Source organism: Pelophylax lessonae (assembly GCF_965119305.1).
Source record: "Pelophylax lessonae genome assembly, chromosome: 10".
NCBI classification, from domain to species: domain Eukaryota; kingdom Metazoa; phylum Chordata; class Amphibia; order Anura; family Ranidae; genus Pelophylax; species Pelophylax lessonae.
Genome location: NC_138777.1, coordinates 158931778 through 158955502, shown reverse-complemented (window position 1 = coordinate 158955502; position 23725 = coordinate 158931778). Strand labels below are relative to the sequence as shown.

The following is a 23725-nucleotide window of genomic DNA, read 5'->3' as shown; positions in this document are numbered from 1 at the left end:
CCTGTTTGAGCTGTTGGAATGCCTGTTTACACTCTGGGGCCCATACTACTTGGCGGGGTAGGTGCTTTCTAGTCAGGTCAGTGAGGGGTTTTGCCAGGGTGCTGTAGTTCGGGACGAATTTGCGGTAGTAGCCAGCCGTCCCTAGGAATGCTAAAACCTGGGATTTTGTACGGGGGTTGGCCACTTGGCCACTGCCTCAACTTTGGCGGGTTCAGGCTTTTGTTTCCCCACATCCAACCCGGTATCCCAAGTACTGCACTTCCGCCATCCCAATATGACATTTGCTTGGTTTGAGGGTTAGAACGGCCTCTCTGATCCGGTCTATCACCGCTCCTATGTGTCTCAGATGCTCCTCCCAAGTCTCACTAAAAATCGCTATGTCATTCAAGTATGCACATGCATAATCTTGGAAGCCATCAAGCAGCTGATCCACCATCCGTTGGAACGTGGCTGGGGCATTTTTCATCCCGATTGGCATGACCTTGAATTGGTACAACCCAAAGGTGGTGACAAAGGCCGACTTGGGAATGGCATCTGGGGGCTAGGGGGATTTGCCAATATCCCTTACATAGATCGATGGTCGTGAGGTATCGACCTCTGGCTATTTGATCTAAGAGCTCGTCTATCCTGGGCATGGGGTAAGCATCTGATACTGTTTTGTCATTGAGTCTCCGGTAGTCTACACAGAAGCGGCTAGTTCCATTCTTCTTCGGTACCAAGACCACCGGAGAAGCCCAAGGACTATCTGAGGGTTCTATGTTTCCGAGACGGAGCATCTCTTGTATCTCCCGTCTCATGTGTTCCTTGACAGCCTCAGGTATTCTGTAGGGAGTCTGTCTGAGGGGTGGCTGTCCTGAAATGTCTACTCGGTGCATCACCAGGGGAGTGTATCCAGGTACGTTTGAGAATGTTGCTCCCTTCGTGGTTATCAATTGCCGTGCCTGGATGCACTCTTGGGGGTTTAACCTTACCCCCAGCTGAACCTCATCTAAGGTGCCGATCATATCATCCTCCCCCAGAAGGTCTGGTAAGGGAAGATTCTCAAACTCGTCGAAGGCGGGCGCACAGATTGCTGCCACATCCTCCGTTCTCTCATAGTAGGGTTTGAGCATGTTCACGTGGAGCATGCGTTTGGCTCTTACGCCTGCGACTGGACCAATCACATAGGTGGTGTCACATATTTGTTCTACCACTTTGTATGGGCCCTGCCAGGAGGCCTGCAGCTTGTCTTTGTGGACCGGTCGTAAAATTAATACTTTTTGCCCAACTTGAAAGCTGCGGCCCCTGGCTCCCCTATCGTACCATCGGCTCTGTCGTTGTTGGGCCGCCTGGAGGTTGACGCGTACAGTCTGAGTCAGGGCCTCCAGGCATTCCCTAAACTCCAGCACATATGGTACGATAGGTGTACCATTAATGGTCCCTTCTCCTTCCCAATGTTCCCGGATTAAACCTAGGGGGCCCCTCACTCTCCTTCCGAACAGAAGTTCGAAAGGGGAGAATCCGGTGGATTCTTGGGGTACCTCCCTATATGCAAACATTAAGTGGGGAAGGAACCTTTCCCAGTCTTTCTGGGTATCCATGAACGTACGGATCATCTGTTTGAGGGTGCCGTTAAAAACCTTCACAGAGCCCAATGGACTGGGGGTGATATGCGGAGTTCAAGATCTGCTGTACCCCACATATCTTCCAGAGCTGGTGCGTTACTTCGGCGGTGAACTGAGTGCCCCTATCCGAAATAATCTCCTGGGGAAATCCAATGCGGGAGAATATTCGCATCAGGGCATCTGCTACCGTTTCTGCGTGCACATTTGTCAAGGCCACTGCCTTAGGGTATCTGGTAGCGTAGTCTACCACAGTTAGGACGTACTTCTTGCCGGATGGGCTAGGTTTAGTTTAGGGGCCTATTATATATACTGCGACCCGGCTAAAGGGTTCCTCAATTATGGGAAGAGATCGTAGCCGGGCCTTGTATCGGTCACCCCTCTTCCCTACCCTTTGGCAGGTATCACAGGTCTGGCAATATCGCTGTACATCCTGTGAGATACCTGGCCAAAAGAAATTCTGGGTTAGCCTGTTTTTAGTATGACTGATCCCTAAGTGTCCGGACAGGGGTATGTCGTGCACTATGCACTAGTTCCAATCTATATTTCCGGGGAACAATTAATTGCTTAATGGGTATGGGGATCGATCCGGCTATTACCTTCTCGGCTTGGCGGTATAGGAGTCCCTTTTCTCATGTGCATCTTTCCCCTTCTAACCTTGCCTGATTTTTATCTACACGGTCTTTATACAACTGTAAGGAAGGGTCTAGGGCCACCTCCGACCCAAATTCTAGGGGGGACGTGCAGGGAGTGACATTAGGCATGGGGGGCACATTGCTTACCTGAGCCTCAGAGTGGTTAGGTGGTGCTGGGGTGTGAGCCTGCTGCCAGGTCACAACCGGATAAGCTTCGTGGATTGTAGATTGGGGGACAAAAGCTGAAGTCAGCTCCCCCAGGTCGTTGCCCAAAATAACATCTGCTGGTAAATCCTGCATCATGCCCACCTCCACATTCCCATTCCCCGCTCCCCAATTCAGGTGTACCTTGGCAGTGGGGATCTTGTAGATCGCTCCCCCTGCTACACGTACTGCCACACACTCCCCTGTGAGGTTGCCCTTGGGTACTAGGTGGTGGCGGACCAGCGTTATAGTAGCTCCAGAGTCTCGCAACCCCTGTACCTTTCTCCCCTACATCTGTACCTCTTGTCGGTGCCCTTGGTGGTTGTCAGAGGCTGCTTGGATAGGGTTGACTTCATGTAGCGTACCCAGAGGTTCCTCAATGGAAGCTGGGACCTCGGGTACTCTGTAGGGTTCTGCTTGGGCACAATGAACCGCTGCCCGGTTGTTGGGTGCCGGGGTATTCCAGCTGGGCCGTGGTCGGTTGCGGGGGCAGTCCCGCTGCATATGTCCCTGCTGGTTGCAGGTGTGGCATCGTATCTGGGGGCGAGCCTGATACCTAGGGGTGTAGGTGTTATTGCTTACCCCCGGGCGTGCTGGGACAGCTGCGGTTACGGCTGGTACTGGTGCTGTAGATCCATAGGCTGCTCTGGATTGAGTGTGCTGTTCCCTCCTGGTATCTTGGAACTCATCCGCTAACTTGGCTGCGTCTTGTAGAGTGCGTGGTTTCCGATCTCGCACCCAATTCTGCAGATGAGCGGGTATCCCGTTAAAGAACTGCTCCATTACCATTAGCTGGAACAGGTCTTCTAGGGTGTTGACTTGGGTGGCTTCCAACCATCCTTTTGCCGCTCGTTGTAGACGGTGCGCCCATTCTGTTTGAGTGTCTCTGGTGAGCTTTTTAATATCTCGGAACTTTAGGCGGTAGGTCTCTGAGGTAATCCCATACCTAGCTAGAATGGCCTGCTTCACCTTGGAATAGTCTGTACTGTCCTCGTCGGGTACGGCACGGTATACCTCTGCTGCGCGACCAGATAGTCTCCCTGCCAGTAGGGGTACTCGATCCTCCGCACGGATATTGTGCAGGTGGCATAACCTTTAGCAATCTTGTAGGTAATCATCTACCTCGCCGTCGGTTTCGGTATAGCTTTTAAATGCCTGGTACGGAATCTTGGGCTTCCCCTGGGTAATGTGGACAGGCGTTGAAGCTCTCTCCACGGCTCGTTGACTTGCTTGGTGTTTGACCACCAGGTATTCTTGTACGTCCGCCATCAGCTGGTCCAGTATTTCTCTTGAGTGGGGCTCTGGGTAGTAGGCCAGTCTGCTCTGTAGCTCCTTGTCAAATTTGCTGCGTTTTGCCTCCTGTGGGCCCGCTGCAGGGGTTGCTCTGTCTCCCTCCATGAGCTCTGCTACAAGGTTTGCTTTTGTTTCGTGGCTGGCGTTTCCCCCTCTAGCTTGCAATAATTCCTTCAATGGACTTAATGGACACAGCATATGTTTTGGATTACTTCAAATGGGACAGTAATAATTAACAATATATGTCAAGAACCATGAAGATTTATTCCCACTTTACACTGTGAGACCTATGGACTGTTGTAGACTGTTGCCATGAAGTCTGTAACTCCTAAATAATCAAAGCAATGCTTTGATGTGTATTCAATGTACTTCAATGTAGGAGACGGACAGACTGATACTGGGGCCTCTTGCCATTGTCTGTAAAATAAGGTGTCCTGTGTTTATATTTAGGATAATGTGTAATTTTGTATTAGCTTTGTTGCCGGCAGTCTTGTCATCCCAGCTGGTTTAAGTGCATTGAGTTAATTAGCATGTGAATGATAACCTTGTCTAGATCGGATTAGCCATGAGTCAGATGTACCTCGTAATCTAACCATTGTGTGATGTTTTGGGTGAATATTTGGGTCATTGTTCATGTAGTGACTGACATACTTCTCAAGTGTATAAAAAGTATGTTTCTTGTTCAATAAAGAGTTAGTTGTTTTCAGACACATACAAGCTAAGTTGTCAAGCTAGTTTTAGACTGGAGGAAGCCGTATACTGACGGAAGCCCACAAACAGTGTGGGTCAGCGGTTCCGTTACAGGTGATCTAACTCAACTCCTACGGGAACAGTTCAATACAATAGTGATCAATAAGGCAAATATAAAATAAAAAAGGGAAATAATTAGTTTTCCCTACCTCTCTCCATTAGTCCCAGGGTCCCAACATAAACATCAAATTTGCATCTTTTCCTACACTGCATGGGTGCTATTAATTCAATTTTGCACCCCCACACATCTATCAAACCCTGGCGATTTTGGGGCCGCCAAAACATATGGTACTACAGTACCATGCGGTTTGTTGGGGCGCAATGTTAAAAAGTCTGCTTGCACTATTTTTGTTTGTTTCATGTGCAAAGGGCAGTCCATTAAAATAATGGGCTGTCCTAAAAGCAGCTTACAGGAAAGCACAAAAAATTAACAAGATCTGATGCACCTTATGGTGTGAATGAGACATAAATCTGAGTAGCAGTTGGTGCAGATATATTTCCCTAATGTGGAACATCATAGCATTTCTCCCTGTCTCTCCTCCCTCCCTCTTTCTCTTTCCATGTATAACAATTATCCTTCAGCAGTGCTCACATTCTGCACAAAGGGGTGGGTGGGAAAACAGGTGTATAGGCACTAAAACCTTCCCACATAACAGGATGACATCCAAAAAATGGTATTGCTTTATTAAAAAAACATGTTCAACGTTGTTAAAACAGTCTACGCATTTCAGAAGGACATGGCCATAACTAAGGACTAACGTCCGAAATGCGTAGGCTGCTTTTACAGCTTTGTACCTGTCTTTTAATAAAGGAATACAATTTTTTGGATGTCATCCTGAGTGCTAACCATCCTTTTCCTTACAGGGGTGGGTGGGTTTTCATGCAGTCAGGAGCATTAACCACTTCCGGACCGCCCACCATGTATTTACGTCACTACTTTGGTGTTAAATACCAGGGTTATGGCAGCAGATAGCTGCCATAACCCCGTTTTGTTTTTTAAACGGCAGACGGTCCACCTTACCATAAAAGTGGTCCCAGCGTCAGATTCGCCACGGGATCACTTTTATGGGCAGCAGGAGAGGTGCCCAACCCCCTCCCGACGATTCCCAGTCGCTTTCCCAGCTTACTGAAGCCGTCAGTAGCGGGGCAAAAGATCCAATCCCCTCGGATGGCCCCCACTCGACTCGATGCCCTTGGAGGACAGGAGTGACGTCAAACATCACTTCCACCCAACGGATTAATAGGGCCAATTTATTTTATTTTTTTATTGCTTTTAAGTGTAAATATGAGATCTGAGCTCTTTTTGACCCCAAGAGGCCCTGCCCTGCTTATTTCTATTACAAGGGATGTTTATATTCCTTGTAATAGGAATAAAAGTGATCAAAAAAGTTTTTTTTAAAAGGATTGTGTAAAAAATAAAAAGTAAAATAAATAATAATAAAAAAAAAGTAAAGTGCTCGTGCCTCCGAGCTCACGCACAGGAGCGAACGCATACACAAGTCGCTCCCACATATGTAAACTGTGTTCAAATCCCACATGTGAGGTATCGCCGCGATCGTTAGAGTGAGAGCAACAATTCTAGCCCTAGACCTTCTCTGTAACTGTAAACTGGTAACCCCTGTAGAAATTTTTAAAGGGCCACCTATGGAGATTTTTAAGTACCAAATTTGTCGCCATTCCATGAGAGTGAGTAATTTTAAAGCTTGACATGTTAGGTATCAATTTACTCAGCGTAACATTATCTTTCACATTATAGAAAAAAATTGAGCTAACTTTACTGTTTTCTTATTTTTTAATTTGAAAAAAAATTTAAGACCGCACCTGAAAAACGGTGTGACAAAGTATTGCAACAATTTCCACTTTTCTCTAGGGTCTCTGCTAAAAAAAAAAATTATATATATAATGTTTGGGGGTTCCAAGTTATTTTCTAGCAAAAAATACTGATTTTAACTAGTAAACAAGTGTCAGAAATAGGCCAGGTCCTTAAGTGGTTAAGTAAAATACATCAGCACTGGAGCATTTGGTGGATACTGTAGAGGTGGGCAGGAGCTACCTCTTGGAGCAGTGGGCAAGTTTTCTGGAGCAAGAGAGCTTTCGGAGGGAGAGGGCTATGTTTGTATACAGGGAACATCCTCACTTTACTAACTGCTCCTGCCGGACGGATACCAGGAAGTCATGGAGGAGTTTTCTTTAAAAGGTTGAGGTGATGCCTGCCCTAGAACACAGGAAAAGCTTTTTCATTTCGGAAAGGCAAGTATAATATTCATATATTGGTACATAAGCAAGCTGTACTTTATTAAAAAAAAAAAAAAAGCCTCACCACCGTCTTTAACCCTCCTGATGGGTTACTGTTAATGTTACTCTTCATTCTTTTTATTGATAAATTAACTTAACGACTAAAAATGGGAGACAATAGTTTGCAAGTGGAATACCTAGAACACTGGAAACCATAAAACCTATGACCTATATATATATATATATATATATATATATATATACATACATACATACAAATACTGTATATACAGTATATTAGGCAGCCCTTCCACTGGTAAATTTTCTTATAAATGGCAAACATACACAAAAACACCTTTACTGTCAAGAGACAATGTACCATTATTGCATGCTAAACACATTATTAACGTACCTTTACATTTTTCTTTGAGAGAGAAACGAGTTTCACTTCCTAATGAAAAATGAAAAGACAGAGAATTAGCTATATAGGACAAAATAAGCATATTATCAGGGCCATCTTACCGAATAGGCAAGCTGGGCAGTTCCCCGGGGGTTCCCACTTGCCCGGGGGGCCCTACCTGCCCAGCGACCCAGCCCCAGCCAAGCATTAGTCTCGATTTCTGTGTGCATCCCGCCGCCGAACTTAGCAGGTGGCAAGCGCTTGTCGGCCCTGCGCTGCAGTCAGGCCACTTGGGCCGTGAAGGGGGCATCCACAACTGCAGGAATGCCTGTCCACCTCCAAGAGAACAGACACACACAGGACAGCTGAGTCTGACTCCCGTCCGTGTGTGTGTGTGTGTGTGTGTTCACTGGACCCAGCCGCCGAACTTGGAAGCTGGCATTAGCCTTGCAATGCTGTACCAATAAATATTGCGTTATCGATAATTTGCATTTTTATTCTTGTGGGCAATTGTGTAGGCAGGACCCCAGTGCACTGCATTGCTCGGGGCCCTTTACTGCTCTTAAGATGGCACTGCATATTATTATGTTTAAAAAGCATTACTGCTTGCATTAGGTTAATAAAAAATGAAAAAGTCAAAGAGTAACACGAGCTATAAAGCGGAATCAATGATCTGCCAATGCAATCTAGAAAACACATTCAATATGGTAAGCATTGTTAGCATTTTTTTTTATCAGCTTTCATTTTGGAAATGGTACTTTGATGTCGCCTTGCCACCCTGAATTCTACACCGAGCCAGAGAGCAAGAAGGATAGATGACTAAGAATAGTGATTTATAAAATCTGTCAGTAAAAAAGGAAAAATGGAGCTGTTCCTCTTAGTAATCTAATTTCCTTTTTTCCTTTTACCAAACTAAACATGAAAGGTTGCAATGAGCTATAACTCCAATTTCACTTGATATCATTATCATTAGTAAAAGAAAAAAAAAAAAAAAAACACGCGGACTCTTTGTTTGCCACCTACTTCCTGTGATTATTTTATTGAATGATACCTTTCCAAACATTGTACCCGCTGAGCCAGCTGCTCTGGACATGCTCTGGAGGCAGAGGTTTAGGGTTGGGTGGGCATTATATTCTGACAACCGACCCCTAAATTATTAAAGAAGTTGTAAAGTCAGTAAGGTTTTTTTTATCTCAATGCATTTAATGTATTAACCACTTCTGGACCGGAAGGATTTGCCCCCTTAATGACAAGGCCATTTTTGTGATTCGGCACAGCGTTATTTTAACGGAAAATTGCGTGGTTGTGTGACGCTGTACCTAAATACAATTGATGTCCTTCTTTTCCCACAAATAGAGCTTTCTTTTGGTGGTATTTGATCACCTCTGCTGTTTTTAGATTTTGCGCTATAAACAAAAAAAGAGCGACAATTTTGAAAAAAATGCCATATTTCTAACTTTCTGCTATAAAACATTCCCAATAAAAAAATGTAAAAAAATTAAATTTTTTTTTTATCAGTTTAGGCCAATTTGTTTTCTGCTACATATTTTTGGTTAAAAAAAATCCCAAAAAGCGTATTTTAATTGGTTTGTGCAAAAGTTATAGCGTTTACAAACTACGGGATAGATTTTTGGACTTTTTATTTATTTTTTTCTTTTTATTAGTAATGGCAGCTATCTCTATTTTTAGCGGGACTGCGACATTGCGGCGGACAGATCGCGCCCCTAACTGACATTTGACACTTTTTGGGGACCAGTGACACTAATACAGTAGTCAGTGCTAAATAATATGCACTGTTACTGTATAAATGACACTGGCAGGGAAGGGGTTTATACTGAGGGTGATCAAAGGGGTTAAATGTATGCCTGTAAGCTTACTGACTGTGTGTGTGTGTGTGTGGGGGGGGGGGGGGGGTTCCGTGACAGGCACAGACAGATGGCAGTTTCAGCTTAGCTGAAACTGCGGATCTGTCCCTGCCTGTCTGAAAGAAGATCCGCCTCCTTGGTTTACATAAGCAGGCAGGTCTTCTCTCGGTTTCCTGGACAATCACAGGAGGGCCGCGGCAATCGCCACCGCTCCTCCTGCGGCCCGCCTCCCGCTGTGTCTAAACAGCGCGCGCGCGGCCGAAACCACGTGCACTCCTGTCATGTAGTACTACGTGACTGGGCGCAGCCAAGCTGCCCTGCCGAAGTAAAAAGGCGGCAGGCATTCGGCAAGTGGTTAAGATAAAAAGCCTTATGTGTGTAGCAGCCCCCCGGCACCCCTAATACTTACCTGTGCTCCCTCTGTCCAGCGATGTCCTAGGACTCCTAGGAGATACAGCCGCTGCGCCATTAGCTCCCACGGATGTCAATCAAAGTCAGTGAGCCAATCAGGAGAGAGAGGGGGCGGGGCTGAATGGCAGCTCCGTGTCTGAATGCTTGCTGTGGGGGCACTTGATAGGAGGGAGGCGCAAGGAGCAGTGAAGAGGGACCCGAGAAGAGGAGGATCCGGGCTACTATGTGCAAAACCAACTGCATAGAGGAGGTAAGTAAAACATGTTTATTTTAAAAAAATAAAAAAATGAGACTTTACAATCACTTTAAGGCGAAGTTCACACATGTCCAGTGTGAATTTCCCCTCATTTTTCACTACGAATTTCCAAAGCAGCTGTGCAGTGGTTCAGCTGGGATTTAGATGCGGTTCAAATGCAAATTTCTGGGGCCGGTGGCCACCGGCATCTTTAACATTAGTTGGATGTTAAGGAGCAGGCTGGGAAAATGGCCATCTCGTCCTTAATAACAGATGACTCATCAGCTGTCAACGGGGTTTGCCACTGACAAATAAATGTAAAAATCCCATTGCCGACAATAAAAAATAGCAAAAAGAAAAAAACAAACAAACGCATGGGAGATTTTCCAGATCTGGTACGGATTTTAAAGGGAACCCCACACCTTAATTAAACTCTTTAAATCGCAGCAAATTCACACTGCCGCTGCACTACATATATGTGAACTGGCTCCAAAGAAAAGGCTGCCAGTTCAAATGTCATGTGATTCGGATGCAGTTCAAAATGCATCTAATTCACATATATGTAAATGGAGCCTAAAGTGGTTCTAAATCTTTTTTTTTTTATCTTAATGCATTCTCTGCATTAAAGCGAAATTAATGGCTTTTTTTTTTTTTTGGGTAAAATAAACAATTATGTGTTACTTACCTGCTCTGTGATATTACCTCCCTTACCTACCTCCCCTTTGGCAGTCTCCTGTTCAGCGCTGTCTGCTCCTCCCTCATTTGGGTGCCTTCTCAACGTGCCAGGGGCTAAGTGCCCGTGCAAGTGGATCTGAGCCGAGCTGTGTGTGTATATAGGCACACACAACGCCGCTAAGCCACATCGCCACTGCCTCTTCACTTGACTGACAGCAGAAGCCTATGGCTCTCACTGCTCCTATTGCCTCCTGTGAGAGCAGGAAGAAAGGGGAGCGGTACTGCAGCTGAGACTGCGCTGGAGCGGTGAAAGGAGTCAGGTAAGTTTAGGGATTAGAGTGGGTAGGACAAGTAGTGGGATGTTTTTATATCTTAAAGTGGAGTTCCACCCTAATTTTATACTTACCTCCATCTTCTCGCTCCGGGTCACCTGAAAAACAAATGGATAATCGCAATTATTTATTTATTTTTTTTACTTACCTTGTAGAGAAAATATACTTACCTTACTTCCTTCTTCCTCCCCTCGGCGGCCGCGGCCCGTCGTCACTTCCTGGCTTTTGCAATGATTCCTGGGAGCTGAACGTCATCGCTCCCAGGAATCATTGCGCCTGCACCGGCCCCGACGTCAGTTTCGGCGCGCGCGCATCATTCCCTTCTAAACAGCTTCTGGGCATGCCCAGAAGCTGTGGAGGGATGACGCGCGCGCACCGGAAGTGACGTCGGGGCCGGTGCAGTGCATCGTGGGACCGAAGAAGAAGGGAGAGGACGCCAAAGAGGATCGCGCTGGCTTCAAGCTGCCCACACCTGAGATGGCAGCGCTGGAGAATACTTTTTCAAGGTAAGTATTTCTCCTAAAAGGTAAGTGCGACCCGGGACAGATCAGAGGCTAGCCATTGTGGAATGTACTAGCCCTGACTGTCCCGGGGGTATTTTTATTAAAAAAAATGTGCACTGGGTGGAACTCCGCTTTAATGCAGAGAAAGCATTATGGTAAACTAAATAGACTTTATAATCACTTTAAGGTTAAAAAAAAAAAAAAGGCTATAAATTATGATTGTTAGATTTGCAAATTGATTAACCACTTTCTGTCCTTAGGACATCATATGATATCCTTAGGTTGAAGTGGTGATATCTGAATTGTGCCTGCAGCTCATTATCTTTGTTTTCAGCCGGAAATTCCTTCTAATGTAAAAAAATATCCTAGCTGCTATGCAAGCCACTGGATTGCTTTTACAGGCAGCGGTGGGGGGGGGGGACGTCTCTGGCCGACAGGCAGTTTACCTGTCCCCCGCAGCCCCTTTTTATAGCCCCCATAAGAGTTTCTAGAACGTTTCAACTGCCAAAATTAGGTTTCCAGCCTCCTCTTTTTTTGACTGTTACAAGGCATAGGTTCTAGCATTTTCTAACTGCTACCATTTTCAAACTCCCCATTTCAGTTACAAGACAACCCCCCCACCCCCCCCCCCGTACCTGTTTGTGTGTTGGGGACTTGAAACTGTCCTTGCTGCTGCATTCCCATATGAAAAGGTGCCTTTCCGGGCCCTCCTGTGCGATCGGGAAGAAGGACTATCGATTTTACCATACAGCTGACTGTGGACTGTATGGTCCCCGGCCATCTCGACGACCCTGGGAGGCCGCAAGCGACATACTTCTGGCTCTGGCAGATGTAAGCACTGCCAGTTTGTTTTTTTCCTGGAAATCCGAGATCGATTTTTTTTTTCTCATGCTTTTCAGGGTAGAGGAGATATCTGGGGTCTTATTGACCCCGCATGTCTCCATAAAGAGGACCTCATGCGTTATTCCTATTATATGGGATGTTTTCACTCCACGTAATAGGAATTAAAGTGATAAAAATAAAAATAAGGATTAAAAGGGACAGTGTAAAAAATTTTTTATTAAAGTGCCCCTGTCCCCTTGTGCTCGCACGTAAAAGTGAACACGTATGTTCCGCCTGCATATGTGAACAGCGTTCGCACTACACATGTGAGGTATCACTGCAATTGTTAGAGCAAGAGCAATAATTCCAGCACAAGACCACCTCTGTAGCTCTAAACTGGTAACCTGTAAAAAGTGTAGCCTATAGAGATTTTTAAGTATCAAAGTTTGGCGCCATTGCACGAGTGTCAGCACTTTTAAAGTGTCATATATTAGATATCTATACTCATCATCTTTCACATTACACAAAAAATTGGGGTAAATTTTGTGTTTTGTTGTTGTTGAATTCATTAAAGTGTATTTTTTCCACCAAAAAAATTGCTGCGCAAATACAGTGTGACATAACAAATTGCAATGATCACCATTTTATTCTCTAGGATCTCTGATAAAAAAATAAAAAAAATATACACACAGGATCTCACAAAAGTGAGTACACCCCTCACATTTTTGTAAATATTTTATTATATCTTTTCATGTGACAACACTGAAGAAATGTCACTTTGCTGTTAAGTAAAGTAGTGAGTGTACAGCTTGTATAACAGTGTATATTTGCTGTCCCCTCAAAATAACTCAACATACAGCCAATAATGTCTAAACCACTGGCAACAAAAGTGAGTACACCCCAACCTATTGTTAGTTGGAATGCCTGTGCAGCCTCTATAGACACTGACCCTAGCCAAATGCAAAACTAGTAAAAAACAGTCAGAAAGGTAGGGGGAAAATGTATTTGGCCTCCACCTGGAGGTTTTGGAGGTTGTTTCATTGCTGCCCATCTAGTGCAGCTGCTGTTAATTTCATTAATTGATATTTAATTGACTTGATGCTATACTCTGATTAAAAAGTGTTTCTTTAATTTTTCTGAGCAGTGTATATAGAGTATTTCACAAAAGTGAGTACACCCCTCACATTTTGTAAATATTTTATTAAACCTTTTTATGTGAAAACACTGAAGAAATGACACTTTGCTACAATGTAAAGTAGTGAGTGTAAAGCTTGTATAACAGTGTAAATTTGCTGTCCCCTCAAAATAACTCAAGGCACAGCTAGTAAAGTCTAAACCGCTGGCAACAAAAGTGAGTACAAATGTCAAAATTGGGCTCAATTAGCCATTTTCCCTCCCTGGTATCATGCGACTCGTTAGTGTTAAAAGGACTCAGGTGTGAATGGGGAGCAGGTTTGTTAAATTTGGTGTTATTGCTCTCACTATCTCATACTGGTCACTGGAAGTTCAACATGGCACCTCATGGCAAAGAACTCTCTGGGGATCTGAAAAAAAGAATTGTTGCCCTACATAAAGATGGCATAGGCTATAAGAAGATTGCCAAGACTCTGAAACTGAGCTGCAGCATGGTGGCCAAGACCATAAAGCGGTTTAGCAGGACAGGTTCCACTCAGAAAAGGCCTCACCATGGTCAACCAAAGAAGTTAAGTGCATGTGCTCAGCATCATATCCAGAGGTGGTCTTTGGGAAATAGATGTATGAGTGCTGCCAGCATGGCTGCAGAGGTTGAAGGGGTGGGGGGTCAGCCTGTCAGTGCTCAGACCATATGCCGCACACTGCATGAAATTGGTCTGCATGGCTGTCGTCCCAGAAGGAAGCCTCTGCTAAAGATGATGCACCAGAAAGCCTGCAAACAGTTTGCTGAAGACAAGCAGACTAAGGACATGAATTACTGGAACCATTTCCTGTGATCTGATGAGACCAAGCTAAACGTATTTGGTTCAGATTGTGTCAAGCGTGTGTGGTGGCAACCAGGTGAGGAGTACAAAGACAAGTGTGTCTTGCCTACAGTCAAGCATGGTGGTGGGAGTGTCAGGGTCTGGGGGGGTCTGCATGAGTGCTGCCAGCATTGGGGAGCTACAGTTCATTAGAAAACCATGAATGCCAACATGTACTGTGACAAACTGAAGCAGAGCATGATCCCCTCCCTTCGGAGACTGGGCCACAGGGCAGTATTCCAACATGATTATGACCTCAAACACACCTCCAAGACGACCACTGCCTTGCTAAAGAAGCTGAGGGTAAAGGTGATGGACTGGCTGAGCATGGTCCCAGACCTAAACCCTATTGAGCATCTGTGGGGCATCCTCAAACAGAAAGTGGAGGAGCGCAAGGTCTCTAGCATCCACCAGCTCTGTGTTATCATGGAGAAGCGGAAGAGGACTCCAGTGACAACCTGTGAAGCTCTGGTGAACTCCATGCCCAAGAGGATTAAGAGGGTGCTGGAAACTAATGGTGGCCACACAAAATATTGACACTTTGGGCCCAATTTGGACATTTTCATTTAGGGGTGTACTTACTTTTGTTGCCAGTGGTTTAGACATTAATGGCTGTGTGTTGAGGTTTTTTGATGTGACAGCAAATTCACCCTGTATACAGGCTGTACACTCACATTGTAGCAAAGTGTAATTTCTTCAGTGTCGTCACATGAAAAGATATAATAAAATATTTACAAAAATGTGAGGGGTGTACTCACTTTTGTGATATATATATATAGATATAGATATAGATATACATCACAAAAGTGAGTACACCCCTCACATTTTTGTAAGTATTTTATTATTTACACATTATTGGCTTTGTGTTGAGTTATTTTGAGGGGACAGCAAATTTACACTGTTATACAAGATGTACACTCACTACTTTACATTGTAACAATGTGTAATTTCTTCAGTGTTGTCACATGAAAAGTTATATTAAAATATTTACAAAAATGTGAGGGGTGTACTCACTTATGTGAGATACTGTGTGTGTATGTGTATGTGTATATATATATATATAAACACACACACAGTGCCTTGCAAAAGTATTCGGCCCCCTTGAACTTTGCGACTTTTTGCCACATTTCAGGCTTCAAACAAAGATATAAAACTGTAATTTTTTGTGAAGAATCAACAACAAGTGGGACACAATCATGAAGTGGAACGGAATTTATTGGATATTTCAAACTTTGTTAACAAATAAAAAACTGAAAAATTGGGCGTTCAAAATTATTCAGCCCCTTTACTTTCAGTGCAGCAAACTCTCTCCAGAAGTTCAGTGAGGATCTCTGAATGATCAAATGTTGACCTAAATGACTAATGATGATAAATAAAATCCACCTGTGTGTAATCAAGTCTCCGTATAAATGCACCTGCACTGTGATAGTCTCAGAGGTCCGTTTAAAGCGCAGAGAGCATCATGAAGAACAAGGAACACACCAGGCAGGTTCGAGATACTGTTGTGGAGAAGTTTAAAGCTGGATTTGGATACAAAAAGATTTCCCAAGCTTTAAACATCCCAAGGAGCACTGTGCAAGCGATAGTATTGAAATGGAAGGAGTATCAGACCACTGCAAATCTACAAAGACCTGGCTGTCCCTCTAAACGTTCAGCTCATACAAGGAGAAGACTGATCAGAGATGCAGCCAAGAGGCCCATGAACACTCTGGATGAACTGCAGAGATCTACAGCTGAGGTGGGAGACTCTGTCCATAGGACAACAATCAGTCGTATACTGCACAAATCTGGCCTTTATGGAAGAGAAGAAAGCCACTTAAAGATATCCATAAAAAGTGTCATTTAAAGTTTGCCACAAGCCACCTGGGAGACACACCAAACATGTGGAAGAAGGTGCTCTGGTCAGATGAAACCAAAATCGAACTTTTTGGCAATAATGCAAAACGTTATGTTTGGCGTAAAAGCAACACAGCTCATCACCCTGAACACACCATCCCCACTGTCAAACATGGTGGTGGCAGCATCATGGTTTGGGCCTGCTTTTCTTCAGCAGGGACAGGGAAGATGTTTAAAATTGATGGGAAGATGGATGGAGCCAAATACAGGACCATTCTGGAAGAAGACCTGATGGAGTCTGCAAAAGACCTGAGACTGGGACGGAGATTTGTCTTCCAACAAGACAATGATCCAAAACAAAGCAAAATCTACAATGGAATGGTTCACAAATAAACATATCCAGGTGTTAGAATGGCCAAGTCAAAGTCCAGACCTGAATCCAATCGAGAATCTGTGGAAAGAACTGAAAACTGCAGTTCACAAACGCTCTCCATCCAACCTCACTGAGCTCGAGCTGTTTTGCAAGGAGGAATGGGCAAAAATGTCAGTCTCTTGATGTGCAAAACTGATAGAGACATACCCCAAGCGACTTACAGCTGTAATCGCAGCAAAAGGTGGCGCTACAAAGTATTAACTTAAGGGGGCTGAATAATTTTGCACGCCTGATTTTTCAGTTTTTTATTTGGTAAAAAAGTTTGAAATATCCAATACATTTTGTTCCACTTCATGATTGTGTCCCACTTGTTGTTGATTCTTAACATAAAATTACAGTTTTATATCTTTATGTTTGAAGCCTGAAATGTGGCAAAAGGTTGCAAAGTTCAAGGGGGCCGAATACTTTCGCAAGGCACTGTATATAAAAAAATATGTTTGGGGGTTCCAAGTAATTTTCTAGCAAAAAATATTGATTTTAACTTTTAAGCAAAAAATGCCAGAAAAAAGGCCTGGTCTGCAAGTGGTTACCCTGTCGCATTTAGTCGGGCAGTACCGCCACAAATGAAACCCATTAAAGTTAATGGGGCAGTGCTGCAACTGCCCTGCAACCCATATAGTTGCAGCATGGTGGTTCGGCCCATTTTGAGTTAAAACATTTTGCCCCACACCTGCATCTCAACTGCCCTCTGAAATAGGATCCATTGCGGATTGCTTCTCAGAAGGGCGACAAGGACTGCCACACACATAAGGCTTCTTTCACACGGAGCGGACCGTATTGTGATCCGCTCCGATACTTTTTTTTTTTAACAGACATGGATGACACTTGTGTCATCCGCTACGTATGTCCGCATATCATCCCATCTGTTTGCGGATGATATACGGACATAATGTAAGTCTATGGGGATTGCGGATGTCAGCGGATGACACCGCTGACATCCGATTTTGCATCCTTTCCTTTTTTAAAACGGAAGAAAAATAGGGGTTAAAAATAAAAAACGGAACAGAACTGAAAGGACGCAAATTGGATGTCAGCGCATGGTCATCCGCTGACATCCGCAATCCCATTGACATGCATTATGTCCGTATATCATCCGCAAACGGATGGGGTGATATATGGACATACGGAGCTCCCGTGTGAAAGGGGCCTAAAAATGAGCCCTTACAATTACAGCACTGAAAAAAGAAACACTGTATTATTTTAGACATGACACATACAGTATAAGCCAGATGCAGTGAGACGTTTACATTTGGGTGGTGAGATGGGAGGGAATACGTATTATAGGAAATCTGCACTGTCTACAAACGAATTACTGCTGTCATGTTTACAAGGAAGATCTATTAATTTGTTGACAATGATGGAATATAATTGGTGGGCTGCAGATAAACATGGAAACACATTTTTCTGCCTGTAACATTACAAACCGGCTTGTGTGACAATTAGGTGTCACTTTTAAGTAGCTGGAGTTTTCCTTTAGGGCGTCATTCATGCTGGCATTTGGAGGGTGGTAAAACCCCCAGGTTGAACAGCATTTTTACCACCACCCCCCTCTTTAGATGTGGGGGTAGAGGCCAGTCGTGTACAGATGGCATTGCCATGATACTTTGCTTAGCATCTAGAATTATTCCCCCTGTTGCTTTTGTATTAAACTGAATAGCGCTACACTGCAAGCTGCTAGTTATAGGGGTTAAAGCAGCATTGTATCACCTCCTCATGCCTTTCGAACACTCTCTGAAGAGTGATACAAATGCTAATTTCTTTTCAGAGACCAAAGAGTGTGAACGAGCCCTTAGAATGATACTAAAGTCTTAAATAAATAAAGGTAATACTTACCTTCGCTGTGCAATGATATTGCACAGGCAGGTCAGTTTCCTCCTCTTCTGGCAATTCCCTGCCAGAACAGTCACCTTATCCCTCTCTCGGGTGCCTCTTGTAGCAAGCCGGGTGCAAAGCAGGCACATGTACGGGCTGTGCAAGTCCATACACACACACACCGCCGGTAGGCCACACCCCTGTTCCTATATCACAAGAGTTTAAATGACAGCAGCAGGAGCCCATGGCCCCGCTGCCCTCAGTTTATCCTATGAAAACAGGAAGTGAAGGGAGTGGTGGTGAAGACAGAGAGCGCAGGAGCGGTGAAGTGGAGCCAGGTAAATGTTTAGGGACAGAAGTGTAGGATAGGTAGGTGGGCATTTTTTAACCCTAATGCAGAAAATTAATTAATTAAAAACAATATGACTTTAGAAACACTGTAAACTCTAGGAAAATGTTTAAATAACAAGATGAAATGTACAGACCTGATTGAACAATACATTTACCCTGGTGGGTGTAGAAAGACTTGTGTATGTTAACACACACCTACTTACCTATCCAATCAGGTCTGTTAAAAAAAAAAAAAAAAAAAGGGGGATCCGTTCTCCTCCATCTATGGGGATCAGATCGCAGTCGGGTGTAAGCGGCCAGTGGAGTCTGTTTACATCTGGCCACCTATAGAGCAGAGCGCGCTCTGTCCATGTAATCTCTGCAGAAACTGAACAGCAGATAAATCCCTAGCTGATAAAAACATAATTCGCCCTGTGTGAAAGGGGCCTTAGGGTCCTTTCACACAGGCTTTCCGCTCGGCAGACTCAGTTTTGCTCAGCGGGGGTTCAATCCGCCGATCCCCCGAGTGCCGGTCCATCTCCGCTCACTGTGCAGAGATGAACCTGTCAGAGCCCTGCACTCCTCTATGTGAGTTCGGATGAAAAATAGGCTGCCTGTCCATTTTGATCCGATCCTATCCGATCCTCCAAACGGGTGGAAACTAGGGTTTCCACGGACAGGATCGGATAGCAGCGGGTGTCAGCGAACATGTCTACGCTGACATCCACCGCTTCATAGGGGTGCATGGAGAATCTGATCCGGTCCACCTGAAAAACTGACAGGCGGACCTGATCGGAAAGCCCATGTGAAAGGGGCCTTAGACAGCTTGCTCTGTCTGTACATATGCATACAGCACATACTTTGCCTGTCCCTCACTGGGGTTGATTTACTGAAATCAAACAGGCTGATCACTTTGCAAGGGTATTTCCCATGGAGTCTGCTGATTTTCATCATTCAATAGGTGCAGGCAAAAATGCTATTTATTTTTTTAATTTTCCCTGCATGTGATTGACACTATTTTGCAAAGTGAAAATTCTCTGTATTCACTAGGTTTTGTGGAAAATTCCCCTGCAAAGAGCACAGTCTTTTATTTAAGTAACCTCATGGGTGACTTCCCAGGCCGAGTGATGCTGTACATAGGAATGCAAGAGGCTGATGCAAAGTTATATTCAGGTACTTACACTAGTTGCATTAAACATAGATTTAATCATTTATTAATGCATAGCTGCATTATTTTGTGTCTTTATTTTCTGCCCAGAGTCCAGCTTTAGGTAACAGGAATTACAGAGAGAGCTTTACTAAGGCTTTTGATATAACTAGTGCAAGTTTGCCTGCACAGTTTATATATAACATAACATCTTTTGATTTTTTGGGCGTCAACTTACAAGACACAAGCAAAGTACTAATTAAAATGCACTAATTACAAGTTTATTTTGCAAAGCAAATACTCTTAACATCTTTTGTGATGCTAGCTACTACATAGGGGAATCACAATGTTATACCAAAAACATCTCAGCTGGAATGTATTCAAAGCAACCAACATATGTGTTAAGGGTAATTAGGGTCCTTTTATTTGCATTTTGTAAAGGCTTTAAAAATCACATCAATGTGTCAATGGTTTTTTGTATGTGTTTTTTATATATACACATAAGGCAACCAGATTTACACATTACATACTATGCAGCAGAGGCGTAACTAGAACCTTCAGGGCCCCCGATGCAAGAAACCATGAAGAGCCCCCCGGACCCCTGGCCGGGGCCCTTCCCTTCAAGCCTGGGGCTCTTCTCACTGATCCTGGAGCCCTTTACTCTTATTGCTGGGCCCTTTATTATGGTCCCACAGTAGGACCCTTTTACAAGTTCTGCAGTGGGCCCCCTTCCTGCCATCGTGAGGCCTCCCCATGGTGGTGGAATGCCAGAGCCCAGTCGCAAGTTTTTGGCATTTTAATTGTATTATTGTTTTTATAATTTTATTTTATTTTTTTACAATGTCACTGACTATGACTCTGTCCATTCAGAAAAGGAAGGAGCTGGTAAATTACATATTTACTGACCCCTTCCTGGTTCTCTATTGTGACACATCCCCTGCCGCAGCCGGCAGGAGAGGGAACGAAGCAAGCACAGTAGGGTGTGGGGGGGGGGGGGGAGAACACCGGGGCCCAGAGACAGCAGAACACAAGTGAACTGCATAGGGAGGAGTGGCGGATGCAGCATACCGAGGAACCAATCTCTTCCATTTTCCTCCTGCAGCTACAGGAGGTAAAAGGAGGACAGTGATTTCTCTACATGCTGCCCCCTCCGCCCCTCCAATCCAGGTGTACAGGGGAGCCGCACAGGCCCCTTGGAGTATGGGGCCCGGTTGCAACTGCAACCCCTGTAACCCGTGTAGTTACACCCCAGCTATGCAGGCATGATTATTGTTTGATAGTGCTGAATAAATACATTTTTTTTTTTCACTGAGCTATATTTTAATTAATATTAATTGTAATGTGCCTATGCACACCGGTGAGTAAATAAGCACTGTGCATTCTTCAGTAACAAAAAAAAAAAAAAAACAAAATAGAAGAATCTGCTTTTTTGGTCAGTAATTTACACCTCCAATATGCACAAATGTGCGCAAATGCCTATTTACATATTGTGCAGTACAAGAACGCGAATGCACATAAACGAAAATGCACGTAAATACATACAAAAAAAAAAAAAAAAAAAGTCTGAAAATTTTGATTCTCAAACATCATCATGTGCAAGAGGCCTTACAATTAGTGCAAGTCTGTGGGTCAGATGTAAAAGAGCGAAAACTCTTAAAGTGTGTCTGAAGTTGTTTATCAAGGAGGCTGACTAATGTCCTCTAGAGGAAGAACGTTCTGTACACATTTTTATGGGAATACAAATAAGGTACAGCGGACATAGAAATATAAAAGGCACATCAAAAATTATTTTAAGGTAAACGTTACAATAATAACTCAAAAAGTTGTACTTGCTGAAGACAGGCTATTGTTTTCCCCTAACAATAGAGCTTTTTCATTACATGATTTACAAACTTTATTCTTGCACGTAATTTTTTATATCGTTTATAAGGTTAACCACTTAAGCCCCGGAGGATTTGGCTGCTAAACGACCAGGGGGTATTTTGCGATTCGGCACTGCGTGACTTTAACGGACAATTGCGCGGTTGTGCGACGCTGTACCTAAACTAATTTGACGTTCTTTTTTTCCCACAAACAGAGCTTTCTTTTGGTGGTATTTGATCACCTGTGCGATTTTTTGATCACGCGCTATAAACAAAAAAAAAAGCGTCAATTTTGCAAAAATAACAATATTTTTCACATTTTTTTATATGAAATTCCCCAAAAAAAAAATGTAAAAATCAAAATTTTTTAACATTTTCGGCCAATTTGTTTTATGCTACCTATGTTTGGTAAAAAAAAAAAAAAAAAAAAAATCGCAAAAAGCGTATTTTTATTGGTTTGCGCAAAAATTATTGTGTTTACTAACAAAGGGAAAGATTTGTCATTTTTGTTGGTTTTTTTTTAACGCGTAATGGCGGCGATCTGCGATTTATTTTGCGGTACTGCGACATTGCGGCGGACAGATCGGACCCTTGACTGACATTTTTGACACTTTTGGGGTTACCAGTGACATTTCTACAGTAATCAGTGCTATACATATGCACTGTTACTGTAAAAATACACTGGGAGTAAAGGGGTTAACTTTATTTGAGAGGGAGGGGCTGTGTGTGTCCCTAGGGGCGTGATTCTTACTGTGATTGGCTGTGGCTTGAGCTGTAGGGACACTGATCAACGGTTCTACATTGTAGAACCGTGTGATCAGTGTTTTTACACCGAGGAGAATGACAGGTGGCTTGTTTACACAAGCCGCCTGACTTTCTCCCTCTCCCCCGACGATCGCCGAGTGACCGGGGGGTCCGTGACCGCGCGGGAGCGCGCCTCCGCGGGCGCGCTCGCTCCCCAGAGCCTCACAGGCTAGCGACGTAGACCTACGTCGCTATGCCTGTGAGGGGCTGACTGCCGCAGTAAATATACTGTGAGCAGTCGGCAAGCGGTTAAAAAAAGACACAGGTCCATCCAGTTCAATCTCTGTATGGGTGTCATTTTTATTCTCTAACAATTGCCTTAGGCCTCTATATTCTGTTTGCTGAGGACCACATGTAAAGGTTTTCTGGTGTTTTTAACGCTCTCAGCTAATACCACCTCCTGAGGGAGGAAGTTCAACATGTTTTACTGCTCTAACAGTAAAGAACCTTTTCTTCAATCCAAGTTAAACTCTCTTTTCTTCTAACTTCAAATCGTGGCTACATGTCCTATTCAGGGACTTTAGAGTAAATAGTTTATAACCGATACTGAAGTCACCTTTCATATATTCGTACAATTTAATCATAAACCCCTCATAGCTGAGGTCCTCTATCCCCCTTTTTTAAATTTGGGGGCCTTCACTGAACTCATTCTAATTCAACAACGTCTTTCCTGATGACTGGTGACCAAAACTGAACTGTGTATTCAAGATGAGGCCAAACCAGTGTTTTGTAAAAGATTAGAAATCTTGATTTATATCTGGAATGTGTGCCATTGTTATTGCATGACATTGCACGACTGAAAGTCTGTGATCTACACAAGGCCCTCCAGATCCTTTTCCATCACTGATTCTCCCCAGGTTCTTTACAGTTCTCAATATTGAACCTCATCTGTCAGGTAGCTTCCTATTTTATTGAAGCAGTATTAAACCCAAAAGCAAACCTTTGTTATATTGCAGCTAACCTATTCTTGGTTGTAACGGCTGTATTCGTTTCCTTTTTTCAGGTTCTCTTTCTTCAAATTTTTTTTTTATCTTGTGATCCTGCCAGTAAGTCTGTTTTTCAACAGAAAAGCTATCTTTCAGTTACAGGGATGAAGCAGACCATTTAACACTGGCAGGGGTGCTTAAAGTGATCAGCTTATATTTATGTAAAACCCTTATCCCAAAAGGCAACAACTGTTTGCTGTAACTGTTTATAAAGTATTGGCTGTAGTTCAGCTTCAGTTTGTTAGTGTATGATAATGCTGCTGCCAAAATCTGCCCCCTGTGCTCATTCATCAAGAGTGGTGTCTGTATAATACATGAGGTGTAATACTGGCCAGATCACCAAGGAAAAATGCATTAAAAAAAAAAAAAAAAAAAAAACACGAATACAGCCATCACATCTTATAATTGATAAGCTGCAATTTATTACATTTATGGTTTTGGGTTTAATACTGCTTCAAGGTCTTCCTGTAATGATGCTACATCCTGTGCCAAAGTTTTTTTTCACAGCATAACTTACTATTAGAGCTGCACGATTCTGGCCAAAATGAGAATCACGA

General features: G+C 43.7%; 1 protein-coding gene and 1 pseudogene across 2 annotated transcripts in view; both read right to left on the bottom strand.

Moving 5' to 3' along the window:
* LOC309565780 (transmembrane protein 272-like) overlaps positions 1-23725 on the bottom strand; it is a 101334-nt gene that overhangs the window by 32850 nt on the left and 44759 nt on the right. Inside the window, exon 3 of the mRNA XM_082270771.1 lies at positions 7131-7169. Within this exon, the coding sequence (XP_082126897.1) occupies positions 7131-7169 (39 nt within the window). The remainder of the gene's footprint in view (positions 1-7130; positions 7170-23725) is intronic.
* LOC309565536 lies at positions 2234-3904 on the bottom strand (annotated as a pseudogene). The gene has a single exon. The product of its transcript is annotated as an uncharacterized misc_RNA (transcript).